General features: G+C 34.4%; 1 protein-coding gene across 2 annotated transcripts in view; it reads right to left on the bottom strand.

Annotated features, from left to right (window-relative positions):
* Nucleotides 1-660: 660 nt before the first annotated feature.
* Nucleotides 661-18,299, bottom strand: part of PGGT1B (protein geranylgeranyltransferase type I subunit beta) — a 60,710-nt gene continuing 43,071 nt past the window's right edge. Inside the window, exons 7-9 of one of the 2 annotated variants that reach the window (XM_029218055.1) lie at nt 15,353-15,537; nt 9,706-9,814; nt 661-6,133 (exon numbers count right to left, since the gene is read on the bottom strand). In XM_029218055.1, coding sequence (XP_029073888.1) covers nt 5,952-6,133; nt 9,706-9,814; nt 15,353-15,537 — 476 coding nt within the window. In that variant the 3' untranslated portion in view covers nt 661-5,951. Of the gene's footprint in view, nt 6,134-9,705; nt 9,815-14,377; nt 14,524-15,352; nt 15,538-18,299 lie in introns of those variants that run through there. The other variant, XM_029218056.1, reaches the window with a different exon arrangement.

Here is an 18,299-nt window from a genome sequence, read left to right on the forward strand (position 1 = left end):
GTGTGTGTGTGTGTGTGTGTGAAGGGGACAGGAGGGTGCAGATACAGTGTCACTAAAATCAGGGAGATTGGCGGTGGCCTGGGATTAGAGCAAAAAGGCCATAGTGCTGGGACTGTGCAATTAGCGGTAAATGGCAGCAACCCACCTGCAAAGGCCACACTAGACTGGCGGCAGACACCTTAGTAGACACCAGATCAAAACAGCAACCTGCAACAGAGGCCCCCACGAACTGCCAGGAGGCACATATACTCAGCCAACAAGGAGCAAGAGAGAAAAAAAAAAACACTGATATCAGAAGAGACTGAGATTGTTAGCTGACAAATTTAAATGACCCCGCTCCTTAGCCTCCGCTACCGCTTGATAGACGAAGATACGGGCAAATGAAGATTGGGTCCATTTGAGAAAATAAATGTCATATTTTCTTTGCATAGCTGAGCATTCATTACATTTCAACCCTATTACCACAGACTAAGATCACATTAGCTTTTTTGGAGTGGGAGCAAAGAGCACATTGTTGAATCGCACTCAGCTTACTGTTAACTAAAACTTTTTAAAATTTACATTTGCAAATAATTATGGGGTTCTTACTTGCTTCTCCTGCCCAAGCTGCTTTTTCTAAATCAGTGATTGGTTCTCAAATTTCAGTGTGCATCAGAGCCATGTGAGGTCTTTCAAGAGTTTTAAGATTTTCTCATACAGGTTTTGGACCTCAAGTTTACATATATGTTTCTTGTTTTTTTTTTCTTTTTTTGCAATCATAAAAGGGATCTTCTCTTCAAGAACATCTTCTAACTAGTTTAGGTTTATATACATATATAGTCTTTTATTCTTTTTAGTAAACATTTTTATTGAACTGTAATTATACGTACAGAAAAGTGCACAGATCATAAGTGTACAGCTTGATAAATATTCATAAAGTGAATGCACCTATGTAACCAGCACCTAAATTATGAAACAGAACATCGCCAGCACCACAGACTCTGCCTTGTACTCTTCCAGTCCCTGTGGAGCAAAAGAAACCAGTTGAAAACTAATGCGTCGATTATGATTCCACTTAAAGAAAGTTCAAAACCAGACATAACTGATGGTGATTTAAGTCATGATAGTGCTTACCTTTGAGGAGGGAGGTAGTGATTGAATGAGGGCACTAATTTCTGACACCATAGACAATTTTGCCCATTTTGAACTTCATCTAAATGGAATCAGAGTATGCACTCTTTTGTGTCTGGTGAAGGCTACCGATAGTTGTATGTTAGTTGTATGCAATTGCTACTTTACTAAGTTCTCTTATAGCTTTTCAACAAATTCCTTTGTGCTTTCCAGATATAAAATCATATTTTAAAAGTTTTCCTCTTCCTTTTCAATTCACGTCTTTGTTTTCTTTTGTCTCACTGACTAAATCCCCCAACACAAAGTTAAATAGTAGAGGAGATAGTGGGCCTTGTTCCTGACTTTAGTATCGACATTAAGATGCTGGCTTTTGGGCACAGGTACACTGTCAATGAATTACGCATCAATTTCTACTTATTGAGTGTATTTAACATAAATGTTAAATTTTGTCAAGTGTCTTTTCTGCAAAGATGGAGATAATCATATGATTTTTCTCCTTAACTCTTTTAATATGATGAATATTAATGGATTGTCTAATAATATTCTTGCATTCCTATAATAAATCCAACTTACTCATGACTTAATATTTTTTGAAAGTGCTGTTGAATTGTTTGCTAATGTACTGTTAACATTTATGTACTGATATATTCATAAGTGAGAGCGGTCTATAATTTTCTCTTTGGTACAAACTTTGTCAGGTTTTAGAAACAATGCTTATCATGTTCACTTTACAAAATGAATTTAGAAGCCTTTTTTGTGTTTTTTGCCCTCAAGAGTCTCTTTATAGCCCCTGGAAATGTTTAAACAACATTAGGATTATTTAATCATGACAGTTTGGTAGAAATACCCTTGAAACAATCTGGGCCTGATTTTTTTTTTTGTAAAGAGTCCATTTGTTTTGAATTTCTGTATCTACTTTGGTAATCTTGGCAATTGGCATTTTTCTAAGAAAGGTTATTATTTTCTAATTTATTATATAAAATTACTCAAAGTAGTGTTATAATTTTGAAAAATTTCCTGTTTTATGTTCTCTCTCTTGTCATTTAAACTTTTGTGTTTTTGCTTCCTCCCTTTTTTTCTTGAAAAGATTGTCTGGTGGTTTGTCTATCTTGTCTTCCCTCCTTCCCCCTTTTAATTAATCCCTTCCTTCTACTTCCTTTTGGTTTGCTTTTTCCTCCAGTTTTTAAGACTCAATTGTGTAATTCTTAGCTTTTCTCATTTTTATTGATATTGCTCTAAAATTATAAATTTCCTGTCATAATGGCTTTTTTTTAAGTCAATAAATACTAGGTTTTCATCAGTCTTGTGGTCATGTCCTGCTGGTGTGCTTCCAATGTCTGTGGGGATATTGGGCTGCTTATTCTTTTATTCCTTAAAACAACTTTGAATGGGCTTTGACTGTAATCCTTCTCAGGTTTTGTTGTTTTTGGGTGAAATGAGTTTTCCTGTACTTTTAGGAGGAAGGGGTGCCCTAGGACGACTTTTCTTTGCTCTATGGCCCTAAAGTTCCTCTTTCATTTTCAAAAAGTGATTTAAAAGATTATCTATGTCCACATATAATGTCTAGGTATATTGACTTTCCTTCCCAACATTTATCTGGACTCTCTCTTCTCGTTGTCCTATTGTACCTATCCTGTCCAATTTGGATTCTAATTCTAGCTAGGCTTTATCTCATTAGTCTTAAGATGTAGACAGGACAGGGCCCAGACTGCTCTAGCACAATCATCAGACCATATCATATTGCTCTAACACTTACCTGCAAATGGGGACCTGTAGAACCCCTCCCAGTTTCAGCTTTTGTTCTCAGACTGGCCCACTGTACTTTCTAGTGAGAAACTGGGGGCAATGCTATTGTTCTATTCTCAAGGCTGTCAGAAACCAGCTGCCTGCCTTTCACTTCCTCCCACACAGATGCTGAAACTATGTTGGTCAGTGGTTTGTCCTTAAAAAACTGTATTCTAAAGTTCATGGGGACACCCTGTCATCTAGTTTTGTAGAATAGCTATCCTAGTTACTCTGGATTCGAATGGGGAGATTCAGAAACTACAGTGCTGCCATCATCTTCCTCGAGTTTAAACTCTGTGAGATCTCTATTACAGAAAAGAGAGGTTTTAAAAACAATTTTATGATGGTTATGACAAATTATAATTAGGAATTTACTTTATTTACTTAGTACTATGCTAAGTACTTTATATGTATTACCTCATTTGATCTTCAAACAATCTTGTGAGTTAGATTTTTCCCCCCTCATTTTATCAAAGGGGAAGTTAGGGTCCAAGATTACACTGGTGAACTGGCAGATCTAGGATTTAAACCCAAGTCATCTGACTCCAGAGCACCTCCTTACTATACTGACTCTCAAATATTATCAGGCCCAACAGTTTCAAACTATGTACCACTGTCGGCAAAACTTCTATTTGAATTTGAATATTTATAAATAATTATTTAAAGATCTAATTAAAATGTACACATATTATAGGTCAAATCTAAAAGCACTGTAGATGATAAATAGGTTGAATTGTGTTATACGACCTGATGAACCTTGTTTTCATGCATATGCTCAAAACAAGGCCTCTCCAACCATAGTCTAAAAAATACCATACTGGAGTTGGCCGTAGAGCATAGGGAACAGAGTTACTGAGACTTCATATTCCCCTTCTTATTCTATCACCACTGCTAAAGAACCAAGTATATATATGAAATAGTGCTTATAATTTATTTTATTAATACTTTCCTTGTAGGTAACTATTTAGAAAAAGTTGGGAATAGTTTCTCCACAATTCACAATGGGCTGGTATTTTTTTGGTCAATATGCTGCTGTGGAATGTGAACATTCACTGGCCCATAAAGTTTCACAAGGAGGTCTCTCACGAGTATATCAATTAGAATCATATTGTAATATATAATCTTATGCTATTAAATTACACAAGGAGTTAGAAAATATTTAGTAGTTTTTTGAAATACTTTGACCTTGGAATTCTCCTTCATACGAATACGGTTACTATTACTAACTTTTTAAGCTTCCAACCACTAATGGCAATTCAGGAAAAAAAAAAATGGGGGCTTTTTGAATAGTTCTAAAGCGGTTACATATATGCCATTTTAACTCCTGATGTCTACGAAATGAGTTAGTTTGAGATGTAGATGTCTTAATTTGTCAGAATTTAAACTGGTACAAACTGGAATAACTCGTGGAAGGATGACATCTGTTGTTAGGCTTATTTTATCCCCACCATCAGAAAACTGATTTTATTTCTAATTAAAAAAAAATTTTTTTTTGACTTTGGCAAATTGAGGTTTAAAACTAAGCATGCCAATAATAAATGAATCATTTCTCCAAGTATATACTAGGTTTCCTTTGGGAAGGACCATTGTTTAAGGGTATTTTTTCTCCACTCTAGGAAAGAAATTAAAATAAAAATTTAAATATTACAATACCTAAACAGTGATATTAGTAACTTAGTTTTTATACTGATACTTGTAAAACTAACAGTCCAACATTTATTATCACCAAGACTTTAAATGAAACCCAGTCCCTCTGGTGAAGAGACTTCCTTCTCCATTTCAGCACTACTCTCATAACTTTGAACGTCATAGAGCAACAGTGACAGATGTAATTTATTGATAAATTGATTACTAATAAAAATGAGTTTTTATACTAATTCCTTTACAATTAGCTAGGTCACAGAATGAAGAAAACAAAACAAAGAAAAGCAAAACCCCAGTCCTTAACCCCTAAACGGTACATTTCCTTCCCACTTACCTGAAAATACAAAAATATGAATGACCGTGTATGGAGCTACACCATTAACTTTACTTGAGTGGTGCTATTTTTTTTACTTAAATGTTTACTTATTTCATTTGAAAAAATTAGAAAATCATCAGTTTGAAATTTGAGCAGCTAACACACTGGGGCAACAAACTAAAAATAACAATCCAAATGGCTAAAAATAACTCAGTTATAAAAGTACGAGTATAATTTACAGTATCACATATCTCAGAAAAAGAAACAAAACCATTAAATGGCTTTCCTTCTAGATAAGACTGTTTTCTCTGCAGAAAGGAAAAAAAAGGAACTAATGATTTGAGATTAAAATCAAACATAACTGTTATTTACCCCAGCAACATCTAAAATAAATGACCCGCACAGCACAAAACTTCCCCATTCACAATCACATAGAGTTATATTACTTGTCCCTCAGTTACATAATAGTCTTCTTAAAACAATCTCCCTTTAGAAAATTATTGTATTAGTTAAGCCTATTCATTCTTGCTATGAAGTTAATTTCATTTGTATAGGCCACAAAAGTTTAATTGGCACATTTTACTTAAGTCAAAATAAGTCTTCTTTTTAAAAATTATGGGATCATCTGTTTTCAAAGAATAATCCCAGATACTTAATTCATTAAAGCAATGTTCTACCATCAGCAGTCAAGCTTTTTAAATGATCACTAAGTGTTCACCTGAAGATTATCAACGCTATGTGAACTGTAAACTTCTTTTGAAGATTTGTATTTATGATACAATTTTGTACTGAAGAGCTTTTTAAAAAGATAACCTTCATACATACAGTTAGTTTGCCTCAAAGAACTTAGAAATACAGTATATAAACATTTAAGAACCACAACAGAGTCCACTGTGGTTCAAACTTCAACAAAGATTTCCTTGAAACCTAGTACGAAGGTTACTGGCTCAAGACCATATACCAAAGTGACATTAGCACAAGATTCGATTGTAAGACTCTACCTCTTAAAAAAAAGAGCACACTTGGTTATACATGGCTTTTAACCTTGAGCTACAGTTAGGCTACAAATCCCCCCACCCTCCCAATCTAAAGTTAGTCATGTGGAGATGTGTACATTCTCTGAGCACTGTTTAGAGTCCTTGGTTTTCCAGCTCTGATGTAGATCTCGAAGGCGCTCAGAAGTCCGTGTGCTTACGTTCAGGGCAGGATGAACTTTACAAATGCCACTTTCCTCCATTAGTGACAGGCCACAAATTCCAAAGTATGCATGCAAAGCATCTGAAAATAAGGCAGTTTTATCACAACAGGCATTCTTATTTGTACAAAATATTTTAGCTACTTATCAGCCCATCACTACATTAAAAATAAATTTAGAAAAATACTAAATACAGTTTTTGAAATATTTGCTGTCTCAAACCCCAAATTTTTAAAAACCAGGTGATCAAAATCAGATGATACATTATGCAAGAAAACATCACTAACAAAGGAGAACAGTTCCTAGCTGAAGGAGTGACATTACCAACATCCTCTGTGATTAAAGAACAAAAAGGAAGAGTACCAGTGATATAAAAGACTTCTCACTCTAACGGGTTTTCCCTTTTGCTTACTATAGAATATGGAAACAAGGAGCTTTATATCATAAACAGAAATTTTTTCTTAAAAGTGAAAATAAACCTCAGAATCTAAGTAGCATTAGCCCTCCCCCCTAAGTTTTACCTCTGACAGTTCCTAAACCATATATGATGACAATACTATGTTAAATGAAAGAAGCTTAGGCAAAATAATCCATTCTGGAATGCTGTACCATATTTAACTTCCCTATTTCAGGTAATGTCAGTCATTCTAAAAATATATGACCTGACAATAAAAACAAACTCACACGTTCTATTTGGTCATAATAATGTGAGTGTTCATACCATAACAATTCTTCTACAGTGGCCTCACTACTGTTTCCCATCTTTCAGGGGGCAGCAACTTTCTTCCATTAAATGGCCACTGAAATCACAAGGCTGTTGCTTGCCTGAGAGCCTTATATGACTTCTGAAAGGGCTCAGAGCTCTGCAGTTATGGGAACGCTACAAAATGCAGATTTTGTAGCAGTCAAAATTTTTTTCTGTTTTTGAGTTCGTCATCATTTATGGTCTCATGAGCTATTAAAGTTCAAAACATCTTTTGTGTCAAAAGAATTAAAGAGAAAGTTTTACTCACAAAAGTATCATTTACTTTTCAAAAAAGGAATGACAGATAGTTGTGCTTACTCAATGTTATTTGTGAAAAAGTTATTTCACCAATGAAGGTCCATGTTAATCCCCTTTTATGTCTTTTTCAGAGAATACTTAGGTTTCTTCTAGCTCATTTTCCTCTAATTTTCAGACCACAAAAAATAAACTTGATTTTTCCTATACTATTATAGTTTTCTTGCAGTTTTTCTAAAATTAAAAAGCAACATTAAATTTTATTGTACAGAAATAAGGAAACTTTTCTAGGAAAAGAATGCAACAGAAAATACACTTAGAATAAATAAAATAGGATCTTACACTTTCCAGTAATGTAAGAATAATTTTTTTTTCTCAAAAGGATGTTTTGTAAAAGCTAATGAAATAGAAGTTAAATGTTTCAATCCTCAAAAACAAAAAAAAAAAAACCAAAAAACCCTCTTTGTCTGTAGGTGATGACATATTCAAGCACTTCAGAGTTGAAATATATATTTTCCTCATAAGTTTTTCCTATAAATGTATATAAAATCTCTGTGTCAAATCTGCTACTAGATTGATTTATTAGAACCAAGAATAAGCTAATTTAAAAAACTCTTACTAAAATGATTTTTATAACAGCTCTGGGAACAGATCTTTTCCACATAAATTCAATTTATCATACAAAGACTCCCTATGCTCTGTAATGTACAGGAACTGAAGACATTGTAACATATCTATAAAAAATATTACATCCAAGTATTTACTCAAATGTTAAACAACTGATCTCTCTAGAAAAAAGCTCCAAGAATTTTCTTTTAAAAAAGCTACTGTAAAACATCAAAATGTATCTCAGTATGTTTATATAACAAATGCTTTTCAAGAGACTGTCATTTCCCTATTCCCATTATTTGTTAAAACAGTACATTATTTTTTAAAATAGTACCATGTACTGATTGAAAACAATGGAATCAATACCAAAAGAACTGTTTTCTTGAGGCACTTTTCAAACATATTTATAGCTATGTGTTACAGATATCAAAATTTTAAAATATTATTTTGCTTTAGAAATTAAAAGCATTGTACATTTTTTAAAAAGAAGCATAGTTTGCATGAAAATACACGTAAATATGGATGTCAGGAAATATTCCTGCTCACTTCAGGTAAAAAAACATGATTCCATGAGCCCCTTATTTATACTTCAATTCAGGTACATATCCTGACCGTAACTGTTCTATGACAAGAGAGGAGGTGAAGAGGTTCTAGACTAATAATAAAAACCATGACACTACTGCAATGCTGCAAAAACAATCATTCCTTAAATCTAGTGTCATATATTTATAGCTAATACTTGGTCAATTTGCTTATCAAAAGTGTCAGTGTTCTGACTTATTTTTAACAAAGTCTTGAATTGAGTTTTTTGGAAGCTATAAATAGATTCATTTTGTTGGAGGTGAAACCTAAGGGGGAAGGGCAAGCAGCTTGGAGAACGATGCTAGCGGTGGGAGAGGAGCCAAATCCTGGGAAGGCCTTGTGTGCAATGCCAACTGACTCTGAGTGCTAAGAAAGTTTTTCAACAATTGTAACAGACTTAACAGAAGAGTTTAGATTAGAGGTTCTCTTTTGCATCAGAGATCCCTTTGGGAGTCTGAAAAGAGCTTTGGCCCCTTTCCTCTCATTTAAGCAAATGTACATACACACACACAGTGTCACTAGGAGGGGCACTGGACTACAGGAAGACTGGTAAGACATTTTCAGAATCCTAGGCCTGAACTTGGGCCTAGTGCCACCAAAGTTTTGGGGCAGGGCAGAGCACGGAGATGATGAGCTGTGTTGGCAGGCTAGGCCTGAGGGGTCTGTAGATGGCATCCATGTAGTTACTGACTTTATTATAGTAGAGCATGCAGCTTAGACTATGGTCTGTCTAGGTTTGGAAAATAGCAGAATTATCCACATATTTTGAAGAAATGTCATTATTTCTGAAGAACCCTTTTAAAAGTACTTATGAAATACAAGAATCCTCTGTTCTTCACATCTATGCCTTTCCTGAGCTGGGAAAGCATGGAATATTGTATTGTCTGAATCTATTTGGTTCCTGGGTTTTAGAGTGAATGGTCTGAGAGTTCATATAGCAAAAGTATTCATCTAAAAAAATAACCTGAATCTGCCAAAATTCAGAGAATAAGAGTATGGACAGTGAGGGGCACCTGTATTCAGGATTTGAGATTTCTGATTTAATGACTTACGAAAAGAGTAAGAACTAGCTCCCTTTTGGATTTAAGAGTAATTTATTCTGCAGAGCTCAAGTGATAGCTAGTAATCCTAAAGATCTTGGATGAACCAATTCTATTTTGGAAAGGGACCATTCAGACCATCTGCCTTACTGCTCGCAACAAGATGAAACACTGCTAAGTGAAATATATGGAAAAAAGGGCAAACTATACCAATACATCTTGATAATCAAATCCTTCCTTTACACCCCAAAGACCCTAAATCTACCGTAAACTTAAACAATTTACCTTTTTAAAAACATTATTTAAAGTAAGTTTACAACTGTGCCTATATTTTCTACCATATGCCCTTTCTGACAAAGATGCTTGAAGATCTACTCAAAAAATAAACAAAAGTTGCTCTGGATTTATACAAAAAGTAAATTACCTGGATGACTATCTGGCCACTTGGCAAATCCCCCTACGAGGCGATCTTGAGTTGATAAGATATAATTTCTATTTTTCTCGAAGTTAGTATACTGGAAAATTTTCAGAAGCTGAAATGACATTACAAATATAAATTTATTGACATAAAACTTTCATATTGACCTTTGGCTCAATTTTCAGATATATGTAATTTAAATATGCTTTTCTCTAATTAAGTAAGGCTCTCAGAGCAAGCCTAGGGGGCTTGAGCATTTAAAATTCTCAACCACATTAACTTTTTTTTATCATCTTATCAAATATACTCTCCTTTTCTTGACCCACTCACTATTTCCTTCTTTTGAACCATACCCAACTGACTTCTCTGCATCACATTTAGCTACATTCAAAACACAACTTCCCAGTATGTTCAACTTCATCAGTTATTTTTAAAAGGGCAATTTAATTAACCTATATTCTAACTCTTATGACAGGCTTTTGAACTATTAGTTACAAATTGCTGGTAATGAAAACTAAAAATATTTCAAAAAAAGAGCAACAAAAATTATTAACCACGTGCTAGAGACAGTTTTGTTTGAGAAGAGTAAAAAATTAAAGCTCTTTAATTAGGAAAGATACAAGGTGAGACAAATACAATTTTAGCATAAAAAAATTATGTAGCTTAAAGATTTAGGACATGTATTTGTCCTTTCTCTGAAGATCCCATTCAATAGAAAAAAATAAAGGATTGTCAAACTGTGAAGAGAACGGGGTCAGAGAGTGGTGAGCAGTAGATAAGAAAGTTCAAGAAGTGTCACAAAGCAGCTGAAAGTGTGTCAATAAATCAGAGAGCCACGAAAGGTATTAATGATTAATAAAGAAGCATTATTTCTCAAAAAGAGAAACAAGACCAATAATAAGGTTATGGTACAAATAAGAAACCAACTTATTCATTCATTTGGTTTAATTAATAGAATATAAGCAGAGACTCTTTAGACTCCTGATGCTAGAAACATTTTTCATCAAGTGGCACATAGGTCATTACATAGAAAGAAAGAACAATAATCTTAACACTGTACTTGGTTTAGCAATAAAAAGTATTTATACAGCCCTAATATGTGATTACTGGTTTTCAAATTTTAAAAAAGGCAAAGCATAAAATATTTGATTACTGTTACTGCACAAAATATGAATGTCACCTAAGTTGATGTTGTAAAAGTAAAGGTAAAGGTAAACTGAAAGGTTTAGAAGGGAGAAGAAGAGAAATGGTTCAGAACTAAAAAAAATATATACCAGTAACAATATGCTGGAAAAAGGGGAGGCCAAATCTTCATTTTTCATGGTTGGGAATATGTTTTCATAGCTGGGATAATGCCTAAAGGTGTTAAGTCAAGAAATCAGCATATTTAAAGTTATTATTTAAAGTTATCCATAAGAATTAAAAATTTTAAAAAGGTTTAAAAGTAGTTGCCTTTAGAAAGTTGTCAAAGACCACCAAGGTCATATCAAAAAGACTCAAGAAACAACTTGAAGGGGCTCCTACTGGCTAAAGATGGGACAATTTGAGCATCAAAAAGAACAATGTAATGGACTAAAATGGACAAAATATATTAAAATCTATGAGTTCACAGTGATACTCAAAGGGTAAAAAAGAAAAAACCCTAAAACCCAATTATTTTATTGGAAAACTTTAGAGGATGCTAGGGAACCAACTCACTGACTGAATGAACATTATTAAAATTAAGAGAAAGAATCATCTGCCTTTCTCGGTATAACCATACCTTAAGTTAAAGTGAAATTCTTCTTTATAAAAGAATCCTAGTTAATAAATTTAGAGGGAATGATAGAATATCACCATATAGCAACCCCCAATGACATAATGGACCTAAGTAATGATCCTCAACAGCTGCTAAAACCATTCCGTAAGAAGATGATGAAGCTTTTATACATCGGCAACAAACAATCCAAAAGAAAACTAAGAAAGCAATTCCACTCATAACAGCTTCCAAAAGAATTTAAATACTTAGGAATAAACCTATCTAAGCAGGCGAAAGATCTGTATGCAAAAAACTACCAAACACTGGTGAAAGATTAAAGATCTAAATAAATGGATAAACATTCCATCATCATGGATAGGAAGACCTGACATTGTTAAGATGTCAACACTACTCAAAGCAATCTACAGATTCAATGTAAACTCTATCAAAATTTCAACAGCCTTTTCCCTAAGAAATGGTAAAGCCAATCCTTGAATTCACATGAAATTGCAAGGGGCCCTGAAGAGCCAAAACAATCTTTAAAAAGAAAAACGTCAAGAACTCATACTTCCTGATGTTGAAACTTATTACAAAGCTACAGTAATTAAAACAGTAAGGACCAATGCAATAGAATGGAGAGCCCAGAAATAAACAGATGATTTTCGACAAAGGTGCCAAGACAATTTAATGGGTAAAGAACTGTCTTTACAACAAATGGCATTGGGAAAGCTGGATGTCCACATGTAAAAGGATGAAGCTGAAGCTCTTGCTTTATACCATATACAAAAATCAACTCAAAGTGGATCAAAGACCTAAGTTCAAGAACTAAAACTATAAAACCGTTGGAATAAAACATCGGGGAAAATCTTCGTAACATTGGATTTGGCAATGATTTCATGGAATAACAACCAAAAGCACGGGCAACAAAAGAAAAAATAGATAAATTGGACATTTCACCAAAGAAGATACACAGGATGGCCAATAAGCACATCAAAAGGTGCTCGATATCACTAATCATTAGGGAAATGCAAATCAAAACCACAATGAGATGTCACCACATAGCCATTAGGATGGTATTATAAAAAAAAAAAAAACAGAAAAAACAGATATTGGTGAGAATGTAGAGAAATTGGAACCCTTATACATTGCTAGTGGGAATGTAAAATGGTGCAGCCACTGTGGAAAATAGTTTGGTGGTTTCTCAAAAAGTTGAACACATAATTACCATGTAATACACCGATTCCACTCCTAGGTAATTATCCAGAAACAGATATTTATTTTACACCAGTGCTCACTGCCACCATATTTACAATAGCCAAAAGGTGAAAACAATCCAAGTGTCCATCAACAGATGAACAGAAAAACAAAATGTGGTATATACATAAAACAGGTATATTTACTCAACCATAAGAAGGAACGAAATTTTGATATATGTGACAAAATGGATGGAGCTTGAGAAATATAAGCCAGACACAGGACACAGTAGATTATATGATTCTATTTATATGATGTACCTAGAATAAGTAAATTCAGAGACAAAAAGTAGAATAGAGGTTAGCAGGGGCTGGAGGGATGGGAGAATGGGGAGTTACTGTTTAATGAGCACAGTTTATGTTTAGGATGATGAAAATGTTTGGGGTATAGACAGTGGTATTGGTTACACAACACTGTGCTTTGTACACTTATAAATAATTAAACTTTATTACATTACGTATCTTTTAACACCATAAAAAAAAGTGAAGAAGGCTCATGGGGAACTTTATAATGGATGAATCTGTTTTGACAACTCTGGAGCCCTTTGATCAAAAGGAGAGCCAGCCAGAGATTATATGCCTCTTGATGTGATGCAATAGGAAATATATATCATCCTGACTTGATATTTAATGATAAGGAACTATGGCTGATTTCTTAGAAGTGATATTACAGTTCCAGTTTTTAAAAAGCTCTTTTTGTTTAGCGATTATACTGAAAATTTTCCAGATAATATAAAATATGGTATCTGGGATTTGCTTTAAAATATTAGTCAGTGAGGGTGAGGGAAGTGGATAAGTATATGGATGAATGAAGGCTGGCTTTGGGATGACAACTGTTGAGATTGGTTGATGAACATATTAAGGGTTCATTATACACTATTCTCTCTTCTTTTGGGTATGTTTGAAATTTTTCATAATTATAAAAATTAATATGGTGCACCTGAGGAATGGCACTAGAAGTCAGGAGACAGAGACTACTGCCTTCATTTTAAATCGTTCTATTTTCCCAATTCATTTCAACCACATGTATGAATTTTGTTTAAGAGAAAAAATTAGGATATTATAGTAAGTCCCCACATACGAACCTTTAAGTTGTGAACATTCAAAGATGCGAACGTGCATTCACATGTCCAATCGCGTAAGTCAGTTCACATGTCTGGCGTATACTGTCAGATGCGTGCATCGTCTACAAGTGGTTGTGCTTTTGTGTACTCTACTGTACAGTACTGTATAGAGTACAGTAGTACAGTATCTTTATTTCAAGCTAGATCTGCAAGAGGACGACTTCATTGAATTCCTTGCTGTGCAACAGGAGAAGTTTACTAATGAAGACCTGATGGAACTGGAGGCCCAGAGAAAGGATGAAGAGAGACAAGAGGAAGAAGTGGTAACTGAAGAACCGAAGAGATTCATGATGCAGGAAATGGCAAGGGGATTTTCTTTATTTGAGGAGACACTGTTAGTTTTTGAGGCACAGGACCCGAATGCAGAACGGTACACGAAGGTTGCAGCAGCCATTCAGAATGCAATCCAGTGCTAGCGTGTCATCTATGACGAGAAAAAAAGAGCTACTAACCAGACATCACTGGATCGTTTTTTCAAGAGAGTAGATAGAACTGAATCCAGCAAGGAACCAGAACCTGTGCCATCCACGTCAGGCGTGAGTGAAATTGCAGCTTGCCCTCCGTCTCCTGTTGCTGACGATCCTTTGGCTCTACCATCTCCCACCTCCTCTCCCATCTCCAGTCAGTAACTCTTCTTGCCTGTTCACTCAAGGCCAGCCCCTGTATGCCAGCTGTGGTACTGCACTATAGTACTTTTCAAAGTACTATACTGTAGGATTAAAAATGTTTTACTTTTTGTGTTTGTTTTTTACATATTATTTGTGTGAAAAGTATTATAAACCTATTACAGTACAGTACTATACAGCCGATTGTGTTAGTTGGGTACCTAGGCTAACTCTGTTAGACTTACAAACAAACTGGACTTACAAATGCACTCTCGGAACGCAACTTGTTCATATGCAGGGGACTTACTGTGTATAGATGATGAACATAGACTTTTGTTAGATTCCTGAATATCAGGCCTAGGTGATATGTTTTAAAGGCAAAAAGGGCAATTTTAAGGTATTGAAAACTTGTGGGTATGCAATGGCTAATAAGCTTATGTATTTAGGTACATCAAAAGGTAGTAGAGATGGGGAAAATGTATGAACATATTAATCAATACATTTCAGAAGGCTTATACAAATAAATTAATACAAAATAGAAAACCTTAGATGGTTTCTAAAGGAATGACCCATGGTTTACCTTTTAAGATTAAATTTTCCCATAAACCCTTTACTGGTATGTTCAGACAGATCTCCTCACTAGACAGACCACCGATCAGTTTCAGGTAAAAGTTTTTTATGACATTACACCTACTTTCTTACATAGGTTCTGGGACACTAGAGCTTTATAAGAATAGAAATTTCTAAGTAGTACAACAGATAACTGAATTCTGTGGAAAAACCATACAGAGACTAGCTTTGCCAGAGCAACAGGAAAAACCTTTTGCCCTAAACCTAACAATATTTAATGAACATTACAAAGACCAAACCCTTTACGCACCGTTTTTTTATTAACAAAGAGTAAAGGTTTCTCATTTTTATTATTTCTCTTACCTTTAGAGTTGCTCCCACCCAAAAAGAATAACAGGTGTCGACAGGCTTATTAGGTCTTCCATGATAACCATTTTGTTGTCTCATTATACACCACCTCTTTATCCTGTTCAATTCTTTTTCTGAAAAAACTTCTTCTAGTTTACCCATCAGGCACAGTGATGCAATGCCACAAAAAGTTGATCCTCCTGTTAATTAAAACCACACAATACTTTAAACTTATTAGATGTCTAGGAAAATAATATGAAATGATTGAAGAAAAAAAGGGTTAAATAACTCTAGAAAATAGTGAAATAAAATTAAAAGACAATTAATTTTACTTTTATTTCACTATTTTATTTACCTTAATTTCACTATTTAAAATAACCACTAAGCACTGGAGTCTTCAATATGAACTTGATGAAATAGAAAAAAATTAAAATAACTTAAGGCCGTAAGAACAATTTTTTAAATGAAAAAAGATTTAGAAAGTAGTTCAAAATTATATGGTTAATGGGAGAGTTGAAACTAAAATCTAGAACTCCTACTCCCTGTCTACTACTCTATCACCTGAGTCTGATTTTAATTCCCTTAAAGACAGTGTATTGATTATGAATTGAGGTTCCATCTGCCTAAAGCTACAGACTGATTTTCACATATAACATAAACTAGAAGCTTATATGTCAGCTTAAGAAATTTAAGGAAGAAAAGTTTCAGCAAAGGGCAAGAGTGTGTGTGTGTGTGTGTATGTATGTATGTGTATGTGTGTGTGTGTGTGTGTGTGTGCGTGCGTGTGTGTTGGGGATGGGGGTAGTATGGAGAAGAAAACTGTATCTGGAAGTAGATGCACAATACAGGTCCATGCTCACTATGGTAGACTGACTAATGCCCCCCAGTGATATCCAGGTCCTAATCCCTGAACATGGGCATGCTACCTTATATGGCAAAAAGGACTCTGCAAATGTGATGGAAGTTAAGGATCTTGAGAAGGGGAGATCATCCTGGATGGGGTGTACCCTAAGTGTAACCACAAGTGTCCCTATAAAAGGGGGGCAGAGGGAGATTAAACTACAATCAAAGAGGAGGCATTGTGACTATGGAAGCAGAGACTAAAGTGATGAGACAAGAAGTCAAAGAATGTCAGCAGCCACCAGAAGCTGAAAGAGACAAAGGAACAGATTATCCCCTGGAGCCTCCAGAAAAAACCTGCTCTGCTGGCATCTTGATTTGAAGCCCTGTAAGATGCAGTTCAGACTTCTGGCCTCTGGAACTGTAAGAGAATAAATTTGTGTTGTTTTATACCCCTAAGTTTATTAAAATGTTACAGCATCAATAGAACCAATATAGTCACAAAGGTAATTACTTTCCTCGGGAAATGAAAAGTCAGTATTTTTCCATAAAGGAAAAAACAACAACAAAAAAACCCCCGCCACTTTCCATTGGCGTTATCTGCTGTCAACTCCAAACAATTTGAAAATACTTATATTTCCAACTTATTACAACTTGACCTAGTGATTTTTATTAATTCCATCTCTTTAAATAGATTGTTCCTAATATGCCTCATCCTGTAACTTTCCTTCTGGTGTTACAAATCTTGGCTGTATTCTCTGGCAAAGGAAAAGTGAGCATTTTCTCTAGAAAATGCAAGGCAGCTATCACATTAAAAGAGTCACTGTCAAAAAATAAAAATAAATAAATAAAAGGGTCACACTGTAAGAACTATTTAGTCTTCAGAATTTTTCCCAATGGAAAAAAAAAAGGGAGATCTATGTTAGTCATGAGTGAATTAAAATAAAAGTAAAACAAATTTATCATAACCTTTTAGAATAATTTCTATTTAGCAACTATCAATCTTATTTCCCCTTCAATGACCTACTAGTTTCAATTTCTCTTTCATGAGAAGCTGGCCATGACTTCAGGTATTATTACATCATTAAATATAAAGCCTCTAAGAGAAAGTACATAATCTTTAAAACTATCTACCAAGAAATAAAGACACACTTAATTGTTACTCTCCAAAATAATTGTTCGGATTTTTTAAAGCAAACTGGCACAATTCAAAATAAAAATACTCTTTACTTTGCCCAAATGACCAGATTTTGAAAATGACAATTTCTGAAGTAAGCCTGGTCTCTGAGTAGCCAAACACAGTCATTACAAAGTCTATTCTTTAAGCTAAAATTCACTTATCAACATTTACCCCTGAGAGGTTCCTGTGTAAACAATTTTAGAACACCAGTTCTAAAAATCTGGATTAAAAGTAGGATGTTAGAAGAGTGTTAGAGGCAGACAAAAACAGCAAGAAAAGACAGGTAACATTATGACAATAAGTACAGTAAGAAAAAGCAGGCACGAGAACTCAACTAGAATATCCTTTTGGGGCTAAATAGGATTAGGTCAATGATTCCTACAAGCTTCAAAAAACTTTGAGAATGTTACATCACTATATATATTAAAGTACAATTTAAGAATTCCTTCTCATAATAATGATCTGAATTCATCAAGAAAAGATTAAATTCTGTTCATTATGCCCTGGTTGAAGAAGGTTATGAAAATAACCTTCTGTATCGAAGGCATGTAAGAGTACGAGAATATTAAGGCACATACAAATAAGAGAAAGATTTCCACCTGAAATTGCTGAAAGTTTGCCACCTAAAGTGGAATGCTTCAGTTATATGGATAATTAATGTACACAGAATACCACTGTCATAAAAAAATCACAGCTGGGAGGGACTGGTTCTCTCTTTACAACCTACCCCAGTTCTTCCAGTTGCAGGGTAAAGGAGATGTTACTGACTCTGGTTCTGTTTGCTATGCTTTACTTATGTTTTAACTTATTGTTCCCATAAGGTTTTAAAGCTCGTTTTTAAGCATTCTCTTAGTATCTATTTGTATATACCAAATAATTTGAAAGAATCTATGTGCTCTGAAATGTGTAATTTAAGATGGTCAACAAACATACAGCTAAAGT

Source organism: Monodon monoceros, unplaced genomic scaffold, assembly GCF_005190385.1.
Source record: "Monodon monoceros isolate NGI ecotype Baffin Bay Population unplaced genomic scaffold, NGI_Narwhal_1 Super_Scaffold_12, whole genome shotgun sequence".
Lineage (NCBI taxonomy): Eukaryota > Metazoa > Chordata > Mammalia > Artiodactyla > Monodontidae > Monodon > Monodon monoceros.